Raw genomic sequence first — 21123 nt, 5'->3', positions numbered from 1 at the left:
TCTCTACTGCTTGTAGTGGTCCTCAACAACATCCCATCACAAGACAATGAGTTTTACACATTGTGCCCATGTGGAGAATGAAACCCAGTTTCTTGGTGATGCCGACCCAGTTGTCCCTCTCCTTGGTTGGCCATTATGTGACAACACAAGAAAGAAACACCACAAGACCTTTTTGTTGTTTTCTATTTATTCACACAGAACTGCTTTTAATGCTAAAAAGTGAAGATTACATACTCTCCAGTGAATCTTTCACCAACTAAAGTACTGATCAAAAGACAAAATCTTCTTTATCTGAAATGGTTCATATTACATGGATATTTACATATGTTGAGAGAGAGAAATATGAGTGAGTGAGTGAGTATGGTTTTGCGCCGCTTTTAGCAATATTCCAGCAATACCAGGGCGGGGGACACCAGAAATTGGCTTCACACATTGCACCCAGAGAGAAATATGTACATGATGTAACAGTGAAATGTCATGAAGAAATGATTGAGACTATGGTACATATAACTGATCACAAATTACATACATAAAAAGATTGAAAACCTTTCACAAAATCTACATACCAAATTCAATCCTAATTATTCATGAGGCAAGGAACATTATTGTGACTGACATTTTTTTTCTTATTGTGAATACAAATATTAAAAATATGCAAACAAATGTTAAAAATAAGACAAATTAAATTTTGTTGTATTCACACTTCAAAGCCCCAAAGGGAGCATTGAAATAGTGTGAAATTTTCATGACTTGTAAAGGTCAGATGATCTCTGAGATAGTTACAACAAAATTCCACTTTTCTATATATCAGCCGGAACAGCCCCTGCAGCCACAGTGTATACACTCAACAATCTTTCCCTGAAAAATAAACAAGAAATTGATATCAGGCATCCTTCCAAGATATGGATGAATCAGGTATTAAGCTTTGAACAGTATTTCAGTTATAGCACAGCATGTCAGCTTAATATGGGAGGAATGCCTAAAGCATTGTAAAGTGACACAGGTCAAAGAGGTTTGTTACTATGGTGAAGCCCATGAGCATAGAAATGGTACTGATAGCAGTCTGTGCCCAAACCTTTTGGGTCTACCAGCCTGAGCATGGCTCTTAACATCATTTTCAGAGGAGTTTTGTGTTATAAGGATTGTTATTAGCTGAGCTTACAAGACCAAACAGAATTTTTACTAGACTCATGCTTCGGACTAGTGGCTAAAATCACAGACTGCTGACAGACCAAGGATCAACATCAAGGTGAATCTATGCCTTGACCCCCATGACCAACAACTAAGGGACACAACTCTGCAGTGAAAGGTGTCTCCTTTTACCACTGGGCCATGCAAGAGTTAGGCCCTCTAAGTATTACAGACAAGAGTGACAGTGCAATAACTGGATATTAAGGGAATGGTGTCAAGATCAAATACTTAATAGCAATCTCCCATTGGACAAGAGTTGTAAGCAGTGATTTCATTAATAATAGACCACAAAACCTTTATCATTTGTTCCTGGATTATTTTAAAAATAATTAGAAATGATCTTGCATCACTGGCATATATCATAACGATGCAACATGATATTATTCCGGTGAAGGTCTTTTTGAAATAATGTACACACAATAGAAGTAGAAACAATAACCAATAGGGTTGGCTACAATTAGTTTGATTTATTTCAGGATACGATCCATCCAGGATACCATGAATGGGCCTTACCAATACTTTCCATGTGTTAGTTTGTTGTTTAATGCTGTACTCAGCAATATTCCAGCTATATGACGGCAGTCTGTAAATAAGAGTCTGGACCAGACAATCCAGTGATTGACATCATGAGCATCAAACCACACAGTTGGGATATGATGACATGCATCAACCAAGTCAGCAAGCCTGACCAGCCGATCCTGTCAGTCGCCTCTTACAACAAGCATGGGTTGCTGAAGACCTACTCCATGTGTGTCAGACCAACCATACAAAATAAATCAATGTACAATGTAAAACATCCAAATCAGTAACCACTATATTTATTCATCTCAGTCCTTTGGATTTTGAAAAATATTGACATGAAGTAACACATTACTTTATCCGTATGATTTATTCTCCACAACAGCCAAACTGTCAGCAAGAAATAAAATATGAATGTCATTCCACCTGAACTTCATAGTCATGGTTTTAACGATGGACACAGAAAGATCAATCAGTTTGTTTCGGGAATATGCATACAATAGTGTTTCATAACCATGATAATGGTCACACTGGTTTTGAGATGGATTGTTTCAAGTTTAACTGATCAGAAATGGGATTACTCAATTTTATCAAGTGAACTTGTTTACAAAAATGAATGAAGAACACTTACAGTTTCCAGTTTGCCTTTAGGTACTCTGCAGATACAGTTGGTAGCGAAGTTGGTGTCGCGTACCTGGATACAGCGGAGGCAGCATAAGTTCTCATAGCCTTGTTTCTTCCACTTGGCTATCAGGTTCTTGTCTGCTATTCCCTCCTTCAGGCAGTACTCATACAATTCTGGAATCATACCAAAGTATTTGCTTAGTTGTCAAAACATTCACAAAATTCTGTTACCATAGTAACCAGTCTTAGGTTGAAATTATGTAAGTTGAATATTCATTTAATAAGGGGGTACCTACAATCGAAAATTTCAAAATGAAATTTCTTGAAGTGAGTGAGTTTGGTTTTATGACGCTTTTACCAATATTGCAGCAATATCATGGCAAGGGACTCCAGAAATAGGTTTCACACATTCTACCCATGTAGAACCAATAGGTTACCCCACCACCCCCAGATTTCCCTGAAAAAAATGCTGCCAAGAAAGCATGGCCAGTGATTCATTATTCAGCTTCTATAATAAAGTCAGCAATGTTACAGTTGCATCACCAAGGCGTAGTCTGGGTCTGAGTAAGATGTGATGATTAAAAGTGTTTTTATTCCATCAATCAGCAAATAGTAAAGTTACAGCAATACGGTTTAGTAAATCTTTGTTGTTGTTGTTGTTTCTGCCGTCAACAGTTGCACCATCATCATGTGTTGCATCATCTATTGGTGAATGTAATCCCTACTAATAAGTCTCACCTCTACTGATAGCTTTTCTCCTGTAGAACAGATCATACAGATATCGAGATTTCTGATGGTGAATGCGAAATATTGGCCACAGTGCCTCCACCTTCCTCTTTCCCTCATGTGGCTCTGTTTCAGCTAAAAAGAAACAAATTGATTACAGCACATAAGTAGAATTTAAAAATCGACTCATTTAAGATGGGCATACTTTTTTGGATTCCAATTAGTGGCAAGAGCGTAGATCAAGAACAAACTCATGCCCCAAACTTCAAGCACTGTGAGCTAAAGGGACAGCTGTCATACTGTTTCCTTGCAAGCAAAGGCCCCACATGTTACAGACTAATGACTTGTAACCTCCCCAATAAGGAACCTCACTACTGTCAGTGTTAAAGATGTGTCAATTATCAAGGGTTTTGCTAGATGTTATCATTATCATGATTATAAGGACTTGTGGACCTCAATGTTAGTTTCTACTGCTGCCTGTGCAAGCAGATTACGGTCATTGGTTCATGATGTTTCTTCTAAAATATGAGTCGATTGAAAAGTTCAAACAAACAGATTTTCCAATCACCATCATGTTCACTTCCTTTCACTTTACAACATGTACAAGTTTTAGAAGAAACTGCAATAAATAGTTTTCCACCAGAAACAATGACAGCATTTCAATTTATAACTCCTTCTATGGGTCTGTCAATACGGACGGAGATATTTTAATGTTTGAGATTCTTAAATCAGGTTTGAACTCAAATTTGAAAATGTGTAGATTTTAGGGTTAGGAATATGTCTTCCATGTGAAATCTAGTTTGACCAGAAATTACCAGTTTACACTAAGCCACAAAAGGTGACAGCTTGACTGGTATTGCTGTTGATAGTAGCAATATACCATATTAACCAATCAGTCTTACGTTAATTTCGGAACCTGTTGGCATCTTTCTATAAATCAGATGTAAGCCTGGTGATATGGAAATAGCAGCTATTGAGTCGATCGAAAACAGAACAGTCCCTAAATCAAATATTAAAACTGTATATAATCATGGCCACTAGTGATATTTACCCTCGCGCATTTTCTGATCGAGTTCATCCAAAGTAGGTTCGATGAGTTCCCATCCATCTGGGGGAGGTTTCCTGCTTCTCTTTACCTTTGGCATGTTGATCTAAATGTGTTTTCAGAACGTAAAACGACTGCCAATATAATCTCGTGGAATAACGTGTGAAACCGCAATCGTCCAACTTCGCATTTCTCCGTGAGAAGGGAGAAATTGATTTTTTAAAAATATCGTATTTTAGAAGTTTGCTTTCCAGAATCAAATATAAGAGAAATTTAGTATTGTTCCGGAATATAATATATTTATTTGTTTCTTTCTTCTTCTTACAAGAAATGTTACAAAGAAACGTCACGCTACGAAAATAATTTTTCAAAATAACTTATGATCCCTGTAGATGGCGCAGTAGTTCTTCCGCCAGTAAGGGTGCTTGTTGACTCAGAAGTCCTGCAATATTTTCAGAAATAAGAACAATGCCAAGAGGTATACGTTACGCCATGATAGGCATTCCTATTCTTTACATATTTCTCTTTGTAAAGTTTTAGATACGGAATCGTTATTGCTGACGTTTTCACTCATATGAGTTAACAAATGGTGACTGTAAAAGCGTGCAGTTGTGGCTCATGAACACATGGCTTATTGAGAAATCAAACCTAGAGATTTTTATTTTAAAAAATATATTTAAGATTCATACAATTATGGCTGTTATCTTTTTGTTAATGGAGACTAATTTCACGTTACTCTCTCTGTCCAAATAATGCAAATGTCATCTAAAAAAAATGTCAGTTTTTCTTTTTTTTCTTCTTCAAAGTAAAGGAAAAGTTCCTGAATAACAACTTCTTATTATACTGTAATAGCAACGTTTAGGTATTGATCCTTAAGGATAATGGTATAAGTATATATATACCTGCATGTCGGTATTACAGTATTATATTATAAAGAAGTTGTTATGCATAGTCTTTGTCTACTTTGTCATCCATTCAAAGTCTGTGGGCCTACCTTTAGAAAACGGTGCCACAAACTTTTCAAACATGCCACAATACCTAATTTTGTACTGATCTGGGTTGTAAAATCTTGGTTAGAATCGGTCTTCAGCAACCCACACTTGCTGTAAAAGACGACCCTGCTTGTTGTAAAAGGTGACTGACGGGATCGATCGGGTGGTCAGACTCGCTGACTTGGTTGATGCATTACATCGTATCCCAATTGCGTGGATCGATGCTCATGATATCAATCACTGGATTGTCTGGTCCAGACTCGATTATTTACAGACTGGCGTCATATAGCTGAAATATTGCTGAGTCCGGCGTTACACAACAAACCAACCAACCTAGTATTTTGTTGCCAGTCACTATCGTAACGATGGCCTGTGACGTCAGGGGTCATTGAGTGTGCATAAGCTCCTTTCAGTGATCTATCATCTCTATTCTCTACATGCATTGTCACCGAATAAGCCCAGTGATGTTGAGAGTTTTGAGTATTTGTTCAAATACTAAATACAGCCTGCAACAGCGCATTTTATAGCAAGCCCTAGTGTATGAAAGCACTTTTATTTTCAATATGTTTATAATTTCTTTCTTTTTCTTATTTCAAGTGGCTGAAATGATTAAAAGTTGGAACTATAGTACATATCTTATTTTTGTCAATTCCTTAATTTTCATTATAATGCACAGGAATGCAGTTTATTAGGTATATTATGTTAGTGCTGAACACATCTTAATGATGCTGGTGTTAGGGTAGGCCTTGGGTCCCCTTTATGATCAATCACACCTTATGATCATTAGGGTTAGGTAACTATTGTGTGGGGATTAGGTTATCCAAACTCAATCCTTAGCCCTTCATCATGCTTTTTCATTGCAACTGTCGTAGCAATTTTGTCATTATTTCTACATATATGTGTCATTCTCTAAAAAAGTAACATTTCTTGTCCAAATGAATTTTCTTGAAAACAACTCATAATTCTGTTTTCAGATTACTTGACAATGAAGATATTTATCAGATGTATGCAATATTCTGATCAAATTACTGCTTTAACCCTATGTTAGCCAGCAAAATACCTTAAATGTGCAGAAATGTGCAGAAACTTGTTGTCCACAAATAAAAAATCAAACTTTCTCAAATTATCTTAAGTCTCTGGGAACAAATACTTCCCAAAGCCCTGGTGATTTATGTAGCATGACATCATGAAAGGCTGATAACAGCAGAAAAGCTGTTGGTTTTCCACTTGGATTCATTATTTTTGAAAACAGTAATCTTGTCCAGAGTAATAGTGTCTTTCCTGTCACCAGATAGTACAAATACAAATAATAATTGCTCCTTTGGTAAGCCAGAAGGCTAAGGTCTTTGCAGGTCTCTTCCTTTCCAGTACTATCATGGCACCATATGTTCAAGCAATTTATATTGGTGCAGTGTCTTCAAAATAACTGGTAAATGTTGTCTTTTGATGTGTACTTTTTGTAGGTGTCTGTGCTGTCACCATGCATTTTGGGTTTCCGAAATTGTTATTAAAAAAATCAAATATAATGAGTATATTTGACTGTCAAAATGGAACTCAACCAGTGTGCTTTTTTCAGTGCAAGAGAGAAGTCATTGTCCTAAGCTGGCATTATGTCATAGTTTGTCTCTCCTGTCACTGTCTCTGCTGTCACCTTAAAAAAAGTGACAGGACAGACATATTTAGGCGACAGCACAGACATAGAGTGTTCAATAAATGTTTCCACGTATGTATATTAAAAGACAAAGAAAACATGAATGGTAATGTATTTTGTATGTTTGCTCTTTGCATGAAAATCTGAATATTATTAACATTTGGGTCAATAAACACTGATTACACTGCACAGTAGATCTTTGGTAACAGCACAGACTTTTAATAGTGACAGCACAGACACATTTCAGTGACAGCAAAGACATTTTAGGATTTTTTTATCATGTTGACACAAATAATGAACAATTATTCAATTTGCTCGCCCTACTGTAGTACATAATTAAGAAATGTAACATATTTAGCAACTTTAAATGGAAGTAATTTTACATGATCACTTCAAACACTGTGTCTATGAGTGGGGGAAAGAGAGAAGTTGAGGTGTGTGCTGACAGATTGGAGTGTATGAGTGTGGAATGAGAGAAGTGGAGGTGTGTGCTGACAGAATGGAGTGTATGAGTTGGGGAAAGAGAGAAGTGGAGGTGTGTGCTGACAGAATGGAGTGTATGAGTTGGGGAAAGAGTGAAGTGGAGGTGTGTGCTGACAGAATGGAGTGTATGAGTTGGGGAAAGAGAGAAGTGGAGGTGTGTGCTGACAGAATGGAGTGTATGAGTGGGGGAAAGAGAGAAGTGGAGGTGTGTGCTGACAGAATGGAGAGTATGAGTGGGGGAAAGAGAGAAGTGGAGCTGTGTGCTGACAGAATGTAGTGTATGAGTGGGGGAAAGAGAGACGTGGAGGTGTGTGCTCACAGAATGGAGTGTATGAGTTGGGGAAAGAGTGAAGTGGAGGTGTGTGCTCACAGAATGGAGTGTATGAGTTGGGGAAAGAGTGAAGTGGAGGTGTGTGCTGACAGAATGGAGAGTCTTGAATGATGATGAAATTCACCAAAAGACAAGTAAGGAAATGGTACAAAGTTCAGACTATGATCAGATGGAAAGACAAAAGGAAATACACCAGCCAGTTGATACAAATGAATGCCCCGGGAAATTTGTTGTCATTGTGTATAACATATCATATCCTGGTTATGTTGAAGATATAGAGCTAGGTGAAGTTTTTGTGGAATATATGCATAAAGCAGGAAAGCACGGGAATGCAAATTGTTTCTTCTGGCCACGCAAACTTAAAGACAAATGCTGGTACCAATTTGAGGACATACATGTAGTTAGCTTTGTACCAGAGCCTTCTAAAATATCACTGTCCTCTGACTATTGTGTTGAGTCTTCTTTGTGGGAAGATATGGTGGAAACAATTCATGGCAAACAATAACCTGTTTATATGTGCACATGAATGAGGGCAAGAATGATTTACTGAATGTTTTCATAAAATGCTATCATTTGGTAAAAGTGCAAATATGTAATCAAACTTTGTCTGTGCTGTTACTGTTGAAGTTTTGAAAGTTGACTATTCTCGTTTCCTTACAGCTTTTTGCTTGGAATAAGCAACAATGACCTCAAAAAGTGCCATTAAGGTTGTTGGTAGAGTTTCTGATCAAGTTCTATTTTTGAGATGAGCAATTCCACATAATATTGGTTTATGAATTTTTGCTTGTCTGTGCTGTTACCAAACCTCACATTTTTATCTAATTAATGTCACATACAAAATACACCTAACACTTTGATATGCACATTCATTGAGTTTCCCTTTTTTTGACTACCTTTACTTCTGAAACACAGAACACAGAAATAGTTATTATAGTTTTGGCAATTACAAAATATTTTGTCTTTCCTGTTACCATGTTGTCTGTCCTGTTACCGTGAATGTCTTTCCTGTCACCAGGTTTCTGCCATCTCAAAATTTATAATTGGTTCAACTCTGCTGACAAAAGTATATATAATTCATAAAATGAGTCTAATAACTGTTATTACCTTATAGAATAATGGTAGTTCCATTTCAGCGTAAGCAGTAGACAAGTTTATCGTACATCTTTTTGAAATAATTCCATTGTATGCATATATTTACAGTCTTATAATTTAGTAAAGCCAATAAATGAAATTTTAAAGCTGTTGGTATTTGAACTATGCCAAAATGCAACAACCATATCATAAATTTAATTCATTTTAGATTTATGTTCGGTGACAAAAACTCGATTTTATGCACGGTAACAGCACAGACATTTGGTACAGAGATGCCAAAAATAGTTTTCTGCAAAAAGGAGAATAAGATATATTAAGCCTGCATACTTTACACTTGTATTCAGTAATTGTTATGTTGTTTATCTGCCTAACAAAAACATTTCAAAAATGAATTCTGATTTGTTGATTTTTCATAGGCCAAAATGTTACTTTTTTAGAGAATGACCCATATCTGTTAAGACAATTTATAAAGAAACCTTTCAACCACATGTCTCCAAACTGGTTAAATGGTGAAAAATCATTTTTGAATGGGGGGGGGCGGGAGGGGAGAGTAGGTTTAACCTTTCACCCACAGACCCCCACAAAGGCTCGGGATCTGACCGAGGCCCTAGACACTGGCTAATATACATCGCACTCATTGAATACATTTGGGGTTTGACAACTATGTTTTCGTTTTGCTTTGCCAAGTTGTTAATATTCGGATAATTGCAATTTTGGGTTATATTATGTCAATCAAATTTTCATACATCAATAATTCTATGTCTCATACAGAGTAACAATGAATATCAACTTAATATGTTTTTAAGTAAGAAACAATTCCCCAATTTGCTGGCCTGGACAGAAATACAAGGTTTTAAAACCGCACTCAACCTGACTAGCTTTCATGGGTGAAGTTACAACTTCGAGCCAACCATTATTCTTCAGATTGATATTGAAAAAATGTCTGTTTTCATGGTGCTATTTCTAACCAATACAATTTGATTGACAGTTTATGAAGCATGCACATTTACTTTTGTGAAAATGAACTGTCTGTAAACAATTTCCAGTCTAGGGTTACCTGATGCAAGTGATGGTATGTGTGGAACTTGAAAATGGTCATTTTATAATAAGCATGATAATAGCAGTTAGTAAATGCCACATCAATCTGTGCCAAAACCTTTAGATGCTACTCTTCCCAACTTAGCTCTTACTGGTCTTAGCATAAGTTTTGAGTTGATTTTAGTGTTATTATTTGGATTATTTCTGAGCTTACTCATCTTCCTGAGGCAAGGGTGTAAACGGTAATTGACTACAAAAGTCCAGTTTTTCCCCTTGCCGAACTGCACTGGAATTTCATGCCTCGATCGTAGCTCCACCAGTGCCTGTTATGAATTATATGCGTTAAGTATGTAAACACAAGGCTTTAGAAAAAAAACAGGTGTGCCCAAGGGCACTGGACCTGTTTTTGACGTGTGCCATTATCAGTTTAGGTGTGCTTTGTTCATATTACCCATATAAGTATGACAAAAGGCAGCTTATCCATTAGATCATTTCTTTCATGACATACTATAAGTTGTATCGGGATCACGAGGGGTACATGGAGTTTTATGCATCCCACGTTAAGTTCTATGCCACACAAGCTATGTCACTTGACTTCCTCTGATTCAGAAAAAGCATGCAGCTTTTCCTTTGAAGCAGGGTTTGATAAGAGATTTATTTTGCCTCTCACAAAACCACATGCAGCCTGACTTGCTCGTGGCGGGGTATAAGGGATTTATTCGCTCGCTGAGAAATATATTCCCCTCCTAGGCGGGATACATCATATTTTATCAAGATCACGTGGACCAATCAGATCTCATCAATGTGGTTATGTCGTATGGTACAGAGAGTTACTGGTTGACCATACTCTTTGCAAATTCTGATCCCTTTCACATATTAACCACAGTTTGTAATTTGGGAATAACTTGTTGATTTCTGTTTAGATAATTTTAGCTTTGGTTCATCTGTACTTTCACACGTGTCAGTCGGCATTAAATATTTGCTTCTCAGGGATGTTTTTTAATTCTAATATTAGCACTAGCACTCGGCTGTATTAGAAGTAACAGCAGTAGGCTTGAAGAAATAAATAAACTGGGATTTGTTTTGTCTTTTTCGACTCTTCCAATTTGACGAACAGCGATCGTTTGCTAGGTGTTCTTCCATTTGAAACACAAAACCTACGTAATATTAGTGATATTCCATTAAAATATGGAAAAAAGCGAGTACATTCAAATGTATTTTGTGCAATCTTGAACATCTCGTCAAACGTCTGTAAGATAGTCAACAGTAACCACAAAATAATGCCATTTGATTTTACAAGAGGCAGTCGTTTATAGAGAGTGGAACATGCAACTAATGGGGGAAACTCTTTTCACTGTACTGTTTAAGCTTGTCGAGACAGGCTGTAAAAATCAACTTAAGTCCTTTTAATAAAAACGATAAAATTTAAGTGTTCCATTTCCTATTTTATGTGTGCTGCAGCCACGGCGTCCCTTGTAATTTTGAGCCCTGAAACATTATGGTGGCATATCTATATGTTCCTGTTCAGTAGGAATAGATCAGATGTTATTTTTCATTTTTTGTAGCAATGTCACTCGGGGTGTTATTTATGCGGTTTTATATGTCCCTTATTAGGCTTAATACCATGAGCTAAAGGCTCCTGCTCTACTCTGACGACATGGATCATTGCTCACACTGGATTGTCTGGTCCATTGTTGGACCATTTTTAAAAAAAATAATTTTGAGGTTGCTGTCACATATCTGGACTAAACTGAGAGCCAAATACCAGAGTTGTAAATGTTTGAGACCTGTATCACTTCAGGCCTTCCTCCCAAATTGAACTGCCATGCCAAGATATGACTGAAGTACTTTTCAAAGTGGTGTTAAACCCAACTAACTCAATATTTTTCAGGTAAAGGCGGCGGCGGCGGCGGGGGCGGCCGTGGTGGCAAAAAGAACCACAAAGGCAAGAGTCGCCACTTCACAGATCCTCGGGAGATGGAGCAACAGGATGAGAAAGATGCCAAAGCCAGAGAGTGGAGGGTGGGGGAAACATTTACTTCACACCTGTTTAGGAGGGCATGCAATCTCATTAAATTCAGATGTTTTACTACGAATCAGTAACTCATCATTAACCATGTTAACATCTGACAAACCCTCCGTGCTAGATCACGCCAGGTGAATTTTCTGATCAGCCAAGCAGAGTGGAGACTTCAGAATGTTTGGTAAGAGTGAGCCAAGAATTTATAGCAGCATTCTGTATTTGGAATGGGCACTTCCATACGGACACATCTCCACAAATTTCAGGGGAGTAAAGAAGGTAGCCATGCAGAAATTGAACTACGGTTTATGTTGAAAACGTTATGACTGTAGTGGAGTGAGTCCATTTAGAAAGCTTACATTAACTCAGTATCCAACACATTCTTCCTTTGGATTAGATGGTCAAAGTTCCGGGGTAGCTTTAATTATTCATTTATGTTTCACAACATACTTTGATTTTCCAGAAAAAGAAGGGCATAGAAGACAGTGATGATGAAGAGACGGAAGAAATAAACAAGCAGGGTGCTGTTGGGGAACTGCCACCTGCAGGGTCAGAGAGTGAAGGATCATCAGAGGAAGAGGTGTGTATGAAAACTGATGCCAATTGCATCAGGTTTTAAGCCCATGTGTCAATCCACATGTCTGGCCCATTGTCATTTCCTGTTTCTAGCCAGCTGTTAATTCACATTTCTTAGTTGTCATTATTTTCCATTCCTAGCCTTTTATGTGTTCTTGTTATCCCCCAAACGAAGTTGGCAGGGGATATTGAAATGGGTTCTGTCCGTGTGTCCGTGCATCCTGGAATTGTTTCCGGGTATAACTCAGAAACCCTTCAATATATCTCTACGAAACTGTTCATGTCTATCATACTCATGCAGACTTTTGCTGTTAAGGAATTTTATATTTTTTACATTTCCATGACAACAAGTTGGACTTAAGTTCTATAAGGTGGTATTCATTTCCTGAACTTAACTCAAAAACTGTTATATACTTTCTTACAAAACTTTGCATGTTTACCAGGCACATACTGAACTGGTGCCTTTTGCTATTTATGAATTTTATAAATTTTTATTTTTTATGTTTCCACGGCAACAAGTTGGACTTGGACTTAGGTTCTATAAGGGTGGTGTTCGTTTCTGGAGCTTAACTCAAAAAACGTTAAATACTTCCTTACAAAACTTTGCATGTCTACCAGGCAAATACTGAACTGGTGCCTTTGGATATTTACCACTTTTAGAAATTTGTATTGTTTATGTTTCCATGACAAGTTGGAATTAAGTTTTAATATAGGGTGGGTTCACTTATGGAGTATAACAAATATTTCCTTGCCAAACATTGCATGTCTATATATAAAGCACATACTGAACTGGTGCCATTTGATATTAAGGAGTTTTAGAAATGTTTACTTTAGAATTTCCATTGCAGCTATTTTGACATGGTCAAAGAGAAGTGTTGGTTCAGTTTCCTGGTTTGGGACCATAAAGTATTAAAATGGGCGGGGGATATAGATGACTTCATCGACTATACGCTTGTTTAAGCTTGTTTTACTTACCATTTTAGCTTACTGTGCACTGTTACTGTAACTTTTAAGTGACATTCAAACAATATGATGTCCATTTCATCCTCACAATTTATTTCCTTTTTGCAGGAGGCTCGTCCTAAGGGTGTAGAACATTTGATAGAGATTCACAATCCAAACCGAACAGGAAACAAGACATCACGAAAAGTTACAGAATTAGATTCAAAAGCTTCAACCCAGCTGTCAAGGAGAGAAAGGTAGAGAATTCATTGTATTCATCCACCCATGACGATCTGGGGTAGAATTGGTCTTCAGTAACCCATACTTGTAGTAAGAGGCGACAAACAGGATTGGATGGTCAGGCTTGCTGACTTGGTTGATGCATGTCGTTGTATCCCCATTGCATGGATCAATGCTCATAACAATCACTGGTTGGTCCAGTCCAATTCTCCTTTCCTTTTATTTATTATTTTTACTGTCCCATAGCGGAAATATTGCTGAGTGCAGGGTTTAACAAACAAACTTTATATTCATCATGTATAAAATGTTGTTTTTGTCAGAAGTAAATGGTGTTATTGGGGACAACCGTCCTAAGTGAATCATCCTTTAGTCTCACATCTGCTTGACCCTATGTTTAAAGTAAATGCATAATTTAAACATGCCTAAATACTACCACCATGGGCAGTCAGTGTGCCTTAAGATCATGTTTCATATTTTTTGTTAAACACCTCACTCAGTAATATGGTCCAGTTATTTAATCAAGTCTGGACCTCTCAAGCCAGTGATTGATAGTTTCAACGATCAGTAAGTGAGTGAGTATGGTTTTTCGCCCTTTTTAGCAATATTCCAGCAATATCATGGCGGGGGACACCAGAAATGGGCTTCACATATTGTACCCATGTCTGGAATCGAACTCGGGTCTTCTGCATGATAAGTGAACGCTTAAACCACTAGGTCGGGGTACGATACTCACCAAGCCTGACCACCTGATCCATTAAGTTGCCTCTTATGATCATCATAGATGGCCGGGAACAATTCTAACACTGAATCCCCATGATGCACTTTCAGTAGTAAAACAACAGCGCTAGTCTTTGAAACAATAATTGTTCTATCACACAAACTCTTTTCATGCTCCAGTTTGTGACCCTTTTAGGGATTTGGGGCAGAATAGGCCTATGCCTTATGCAGTGATGGAAAAATGAAGTGCCCTTTGGGGCCCACTAGTGACTTTAAGAGGTCATTTTCTGAAAATGGGAGTCATTTTTAAAAATGTAGCTGCCGTCTTCGATAAAATAGCTACTCACAAATAGCTGAAACTGATGACTAATGTTTTGTAAACTACTGGAATGTCAATTTTGGGTAAAGAGGTCAGAACTAGGCTGAAATTGGCTGAGCACCAAATTCATGTATTGGAGCGTCTGCCTTCGAAATTCCCAATGCAAGATTTGCTAAGTGACTTTGCTGGGAATTTGGTGGTCAGGCTATGTAACTGGTGGGAATTTGATGGTAAGGCTATGTGACTTTGCTGACTTTGGTGCGAATTTGGTGGTAAGGCCATGTGACTTTGGTGGGAATTTGGTGGTAAGGCTATGTGACTTTGATGACTTTGGTGGGAATTTGGTGGTAAGGCTATGTGTCTTTGCTGACTTTGGTGGGAATTTGGTGGTAAGGCTATGTGACTTTGATGGGAATTTGGTGGTAAGGCTATGTGACTTTGATGGGAATTTGGTGGTAAGGCTATGTGACTTTGCTGACTTTGGTGGGAATAGCTGGATTATCGTTGACTGTGTTCACAAAATTCACTCAATTACTGTAACGACGTCCAATGTGGGATCATAATGCATGACCTTATCATTAGCAAGGCAAAGAACTGATAATTGGGCATATCAACAACTTGGTTGTCCGGTACAGACTCTTTCCCAGCCACTGTTGTGTAGCTGTTACATGCTGACTGTTTGTTCACTGTTCACTGTGTGCTGGCAGGGAGGAACTGGAGAAGCAGGAAGCTGCCCGGCGGTATCAGCAGCTGCATGAAGAGGGCAAGACTGAGGAGGCGCGTGCAGATCTTGCTCGACTCGCCCTCATAAGAAAACAGAGGGAAGAAGCAGCAAAGAAGAAAGAGGACGAAAGATTAGGTTGGTACAGTTTGTTCGGTTTCCATAAACTAAATTTACTATTAAGTACTATTAAGGCCATATTTTTGGCCAAATAAGCACCCACCCTATTAACAACAAGACTTGGCCATATTTTTGCCCAAATAAGCCCCCACCCTATTAACAAAACTTGGCCATATTTTGCCCAAATAAGCCCCCACCCTATTAACAACAAGACTTGGCCATATTTTTGCCCAAATAAGCCCCTACTCTATTAACAACAAGACTTGGCCATATTTCTGCCCAAATAAGCACCCACCCTTAAAATAGCTTCCTGTTTATGTGTGAAATTTGACTTCCTTTCAAAACTCAAAACTCAAAAACAGCCATGTTGACTTTCCTTTTTAAAACGCTGAATCTTAAAAATATGTAAATTAAGTCTTCCCAATTTCTGGTACATTTTCTGTATGCATGTTAATAATTATGAGCCAAATAATATTTTCACATTTCATTTCCTTTTTTAGCTAGAGAAGCAGCGAAGAAACCAGCCAAGTCTTGACGACCTGCTGTATAACAACTCATGAATTGTTCTTTATGATTCAGTTAATGTTATGAAGTATACCCAAGTACTCAATCCAGTCTGTAGATGCATGATCATACCCATAAGCTGCTTCATTGCATCGCATCTCACACTACGTTGTTGCCACTATCAGTTGCAGCTTGGCACTGAGACTGTTGTGGTTCTGATTACCCAGCCCCGAGGACCCAAATGATTCCTTCTTCCTTCTTCCTTCAGTACCGTAAAGACTCTGATCTCCTACATTGCCCGTTTCAGTTTGTCAGCACCATAATAGTGGTGCTTGCTTTCACTAGAACAATACTGTCTATGACCTGCATCACTTTCGCTTTTACTCCCCCATTAAACAGCCTGCAGCCATGACCACCCTCATGCCTAATGGTTCTCTACCGACAAGGAAGTACTATGAAATATACACCTAGGAAGCAGTTAAGTACCACTTAATATGGAAATATAATCATATCTTGTGTTAACTTTCTGATGAAACATTTGTTTTTGTGTACAAAGTCACATATAGATAAACAGAAAGCCAAATTGACTCTACAATGACATGTTTTTGAGTGTCCCATGACAAAAGTTATTTGACTACCTTTCCAATTGCACCCTCTGCTTGTTAACATTGTGTGGTGTGATCCAGTCCTTGTGTACATTGAGGAATATTGTGTTCTTTTACCAACTTTACATCATGTAGCAGTTGTGTCGTTCTTTTACCAACTTTACATCATGTAGCAGTTGTGTCTTGGACGTTTATCAAGACAAGATCAATGTCATACCAGTATGTACATACTTCCAAAAGTACATGCAAGTTTGGAATATAGAAAATAAAGCTATATGTATCGTGATGGAAATAGAAAAAAGTACATCGCAGAAGCAAGTTTTCTGTTGCAGTCGATTTAATTTTTCATGTAAAACAAAATAAAAGGAAACTGTTAGTATTTTGTCAAAACATTGTCAGCAAACTCGTGCTCCAACAAACAAATAAGAGACCCATGTAGACCTAATGCCTTCCTTTGTATGTGTGCCCATGTTTCCATGTGTGTATGAAAGACATGATATGAAACCCACATCTCTGCCATTGTGAGGAGAAAGTTGTGGACACCCTTATCTTGGCTTTCATTTGATCAGAACCACAACATTGTATTATGCCAGGCATCAATTCTGATGCATTGTATTTATGAAAGGTCCAAATTCAAAGGTAACTTTAATGACTTGAAGACGTCATATAAACTGTGTATGATCTAAACATACGATACTTTCTAAATAATATCTACCGGTATATAAATACTGTATTACTACATTACTAATACTATATTGTTGTTTTTTTGACGACTGTACTTGTAATTTTGAGACATGTATATATACAAATTCACATACATACCTGTTTGATAATCCTCCGATCTGTGTGGAACGCAAACTGTGCCTGTTTTTGGCCCCGAGTTGGTCTTGTGATCACAGGGGCCTAGTGGATGGTGACACTGGTATTGAATTAAATTGAGGCTTGAATTTGCATTTTCTTACTAGAAAAACGTGCCAGAATTTCTTTTTATTTATTCTTTCTTATCTGCACTTATAAAATGAGAGGCAAAAGTAGGTTCTAAGCCTTGTTATTCTTATTGTTAATCGACTACTGGATATATTTTCAGGGGATTCTGTAGCAATCCATTGTTAGTTCACAGGTTTATATAACATATGTTTCTCCATCACCTGTGAAGACATACAGCTGCTATGCAGTGTAGTCAGTTTTTGAACCAGGAAATAAAGTAGAGAGATGGGAGGACAGCGATGACCTTTGCTTACATCACATCTACTGCATTGTTTCTTGCTTAACATGTGCCAATACCTTGTGGCTGCCTGCCTTACACACTGAAGCAAGGTCGGGTTTGCACAGCATGAGGCTCATTTCAACTTGAGTTATGCACAGCGTCGTTTCATTAGCTTATAAAATAAGTGTGTCATCACAACACTGCAGTGGTCATGTGTATTCATGGGTGATGGAGGCACAAAGGGTATACAAACCTGGGAAGTATCGACGATGGTAGCAATCTAATAAATGCTTTCTCAGGTCTTGTAAAAATAGGATAGCAACTGTCACAGAAGGGAAGGAATTTCGTAGATTTAACCTTAAAGTATCCTTGAAGGTGGGTCTTCACCAGTCTGTAATTATTACATTGTTTAATATGAGGAATAATGTGCTATGATATACCACTTTTATTTGATATATGTATTGTGAAATATGCAATGTCTTCAATGAAATTACAACTTAAAACATTGTGTTTTGTCTTAATTCACTTCAGTGTGGTACAATAGTAGGGCTGGGACGGGTAACTCGGGTACCCACAGGACTACCCGGACCCTTGGTTAGTCACGTGATATCTTGTTTAATGACCAAAAGTGTTTAAACTACAAGTCACTAATGTTCGCAGTTCTTCCTGACTACTACGCCCATTCCTTCTGACTTTTTTGTTTGAATAAAAATAACACTTCAGTGTGTACACCAGATCGTTTCATACATATACTTAAACACATTTCACCAGTGCTACGGTCAAACTTTTCCCAATCAAACATTTTGTATCTTCCTCTTGAGACCTGCACGGGTACCGGGTCTGGTAATAGGGTGCCCAGGTAGTAAATTTGACAGTGCCACTTAGACTGTAAAAATAATTGGACCTGTTTTGTGCTTTGATGTTTTATGAACTTAACCATATCTGCATATTTTGAAAAGTCTATCATAGTGTGACCAAAAGATGAGATGTAGACCCATGTATAGGAGTCTTGTCAGTTCCATAACCACAGGTGCTTGCAAGTACTTGTGAAACAAAGATCTCCACCATTTCCTCAAATCTTCTAAAGTGTTTAAATATCACAATGTATTTCCAGTCCAAAAACATTGCCCTCATCTCAAGATCCAACAATTACTTAGTCTCAGGATTGTAAATAAAAGTGCAGCAGTAATGATACCACCATGTTTCACAATAACGTCAACGATGACACTGACCTTCGATGTAAGACTTGATGCATGAAAACATTTTTTATTGACTAGATAATACATGATTTAATACTTTTTTAGAAGCTGGCATGGCAGCCATATTGAAAATCAGATTTGAGTCTTGACCAAATTGGTATGTCATTGGTGAGGTTTCAGCTTCATTGATCTAGTGACATGAAAATACAAAAACATCTTTGAGCCTCATAACAAATATATGTACATTCATTACATTTAAGAAATGACTTAATCAAAATTATGGCAGCCATATTAAAAATTGCATTCAAACCTCTTAAAGTGTCATCATTTCAGCTTCATTGGTCCAGTTAATGTGTGTGATGTCATCCAGTCATTAGCCTATGGTATGAGGGGATATAAAGGCGTCTCTACATGTTCTTCTGTATTACAACAGTAGATGGATATTTGCAATTTATTTTCTCCTCAAACCCAGCAGCTGGAGAACCAAGAATCCATGGTCATTAAAAGAAGACAACACAAGCAGGTCATGATTTAGAATATTTAATTTAATACATACAGTGAGTGAAATATGCCCTTGCATATCTACATCACATGATTGGTACTCACCATTGACACAAACTGAGAAATGTACACATCAACAGTTTACTCCAGGACGGATGTCCAGCCAAACTGCTACAGGATACTCAAAACACTTGACAATCCAGATACTGGTACACAATTGGGTAGTGCAGGATAAGAGCGTATACAACATTCCTCTAGGGATATATGACAAGGGTTGGTATTCGCATCTAACTAGCCTTCACCCCTCTGTAAATGGTAGCTTTTTCTAGCCACCTACAGCTTTCAGCCATGACTCATTTAGATTCAACGATCATGCAAATGGTAGGTAGCTTAAATGGAGTAAATAGTCTTTAATAATACTGTAAGGAGACAATGGCGATATTTTGTATTGAAACCACTACATTGTCTTATGTAAAATCTTTTAAGTATATTGATAAAGCTAACAAAATGATTTCAGAAAGAACAGTTCCTATTCAACTTGAGCAGAATTTTATTTGATATGTTGCATTTTGTATAAAAATCAATGTAATCAACTTCCCACAAACGACTCTGCAATTATCAGGTAGCAAATACATATTGTATATGAAAGAAATATGTACTTTACAATAATAAAGTCACTATGAGAATGGGTATGTGACTTCAAGCAAATATAATCTTGTCATAGGAAAAACTCATGACCAACTCAGGCAAGACAGCTTTCAAGAAAGAAAATCTCAGAACTGCCAGTCGGAGTTATGATTAATGGAGATATGACAGCTGCCGAGGAAAATATCAAACCCAGCCCAGATAAGGGAGCAACTCATCAGTTTTAAGTCAGATAAACATCAGGTCTGCAATTTTTCCTATCAATATCCTTTGGAGATTTACACTTTAAGTAAATAAAGTGTAAATCATCATACATGTCTTTGAAAATGGACAGCATCACTTAGGTAGAATGAAGTTTGATACCAAAAAGATCATGAAACTTCTACTGAGTTGTGTTCAGTGGAGTCTCCAAACCATAGAATGCATTATTTTAATTAATCCAACATCAATCTTTTGAATTGCTCTCTAATCCAGAGACAGGACACGGTGACATAATCAGTCTGGTCCTAGCTAACACCGTTCTTCCATGATTTACATTTTCCCATATAACTTATTCTGCCCTCCAGACATTGTCAGTACCTGTTACCTATTTCAGTAAATGGTACTGGGCACATATTCAGCCTCGGGGATCTCGGGACAGATCATACCTCATGATGCCCACATCATTCTCTGTGTGCAACAGATGCTCATATACAAAAACTGATAGCACAGATCCATAGGAGCTAATAGGGTTAAATGTTATCCAGTTGATAGAATAAGAAAAAAGCAGAATACAGCAATGGATCTTCATGGCAGCATTAAGACAGTGGAGAATGCAGATGGGTGGATACAGAAGCGACACTGACCATGTTCATACCTAATCAGATCAAGACTAACCTGCAAACAAAATATCACACTTCTTAACATCTAAAGGGAGCTATTTCATGTCAGTCAGTCAGTCTGTAAATAATCAAGTCTGGGCCAGGCAAACCAGTCATGTGTGGGCTTATTTATCACTGCTTTGAACAGTATTTCAGTTATTTACATGGTGCGTCAGCTTGATTTGGAGGGAAAGCGCACAGTGATGCAGGGACAACCAGTATGGGGAGGAAGCAGTTTCTCCAGGTTTGTTAGGA

The 21123-nt window shown here is 37.7% G+C and overlaps 2 protein-coding genes across 2 annotated transcripts; one reads left to right on the top strand and one right to left on the bottom strand.

The window, feature by feature from the left end:
* Nucleotides 1-156: 156 nt before the first annotated feature.
* On the bottom strand, nt 157-4298 carry LOC139469268 (protein BUD31 homolog). Its single transcript, XM_071251412.1, has 4 exons — nt 4112-4298; nt 3073-3195; nt 2342-2508; nt 157-858 (listed from the first exon to the last, which is right to left on the bottom strand). The coding sequence occupies exons 1-4, from the start codon at nt 4203-4205 to the stop codon at nt 808-810; spliced, it is 435 nt and encodes a 144-aa protein (XP_071107513.1). The 5' UTR covers nt 4206-4298; the 3' UTR covers nt 157-807.
* Nucleotides 4299-4498: 200 nt separating this feature from the next.
* On the top strand, nt 4499-16104 carry LOC139468240 (28 kDa heat- and acid-stable phosphoprotein-like). Its single transcript, XM_071250078.1, has 6 exons — nt 4499-4583; nt 11584-11714; nt 12176-12292; nt 13360-13487; nt 15214-15365; nt 15848-16104. Exons 1-6 carry the CDS (start codon nt 4574-4576, stop codon nt 15880-15882), a joined length of 573 nt encoding a protein of 190 aa, XP_071106179.1. The 5' UTR covers nt 4499-4573; the 3' UTR covers nt 15883-16104.
* The last annotated feature ends 5019 nt before the right edge of the window (nt 16105-21123 follow it).

This window comes from Haliotis cracherodii, unplaced genomic scaffold, assembly GCF_022045235.1.
Source record: "Haliotis cracherodii isolate W230 unplaced genomic scaffold, xgHalCrac1.p SCAF_2, whole genome shotgun sequence".
Classification (NCBI taxonomy): Eukaryota; Metazoa; Mollusca; class Gastropoda; order Lepetellida; family Haliotidae; genus Haliotis; species Haliotis cracherodii.
This window is presented reverse-complemented; position numbering and strand designations above follow the sequence as displayed.

Bases quoted from the DNA above. Each gene is read 5' to 3' on its own strand.
- LOC139468240 (XM_071250078.1), top strand. The intron at 13,488-15,213 runs GTAGAGAATTCA...GTGTGCTGGCAG, and splicing joins CAGCTGTCAAGGAGAGAAAG to GGAGGAACTGGAGAAGCAGG. The intron at 15,366-15,847 runs GTTGGTACAGTT...TTCCTTTTTTAG, and splicing joins GAAAGAGGACGAAAGATTAG to CTAGAGAAGCAGCGAAGAAA.
- LOC139469268 (XM_071251412.1), bottom strand. From the start codon at position 4,205: ATGCCAAAGGTAAAGAGAAGCAGGAAACCTCCCCCAGATGGATGGGAA. The intron at 3,196-4,111 runs GTAAATATCACT...GTTTCTTTTTAG, and splicing joins CGATCAGAAAATGCGCGAGG to CTGAAACAGAGCCACATGAG. The intron at 2,509-3,072 runs GTGAGACTTATT...GTATGATTCCAG, and splicing joins GAGAAAAGCTATCAGTAGAG to AATTGTATGAGTACTGCCTG.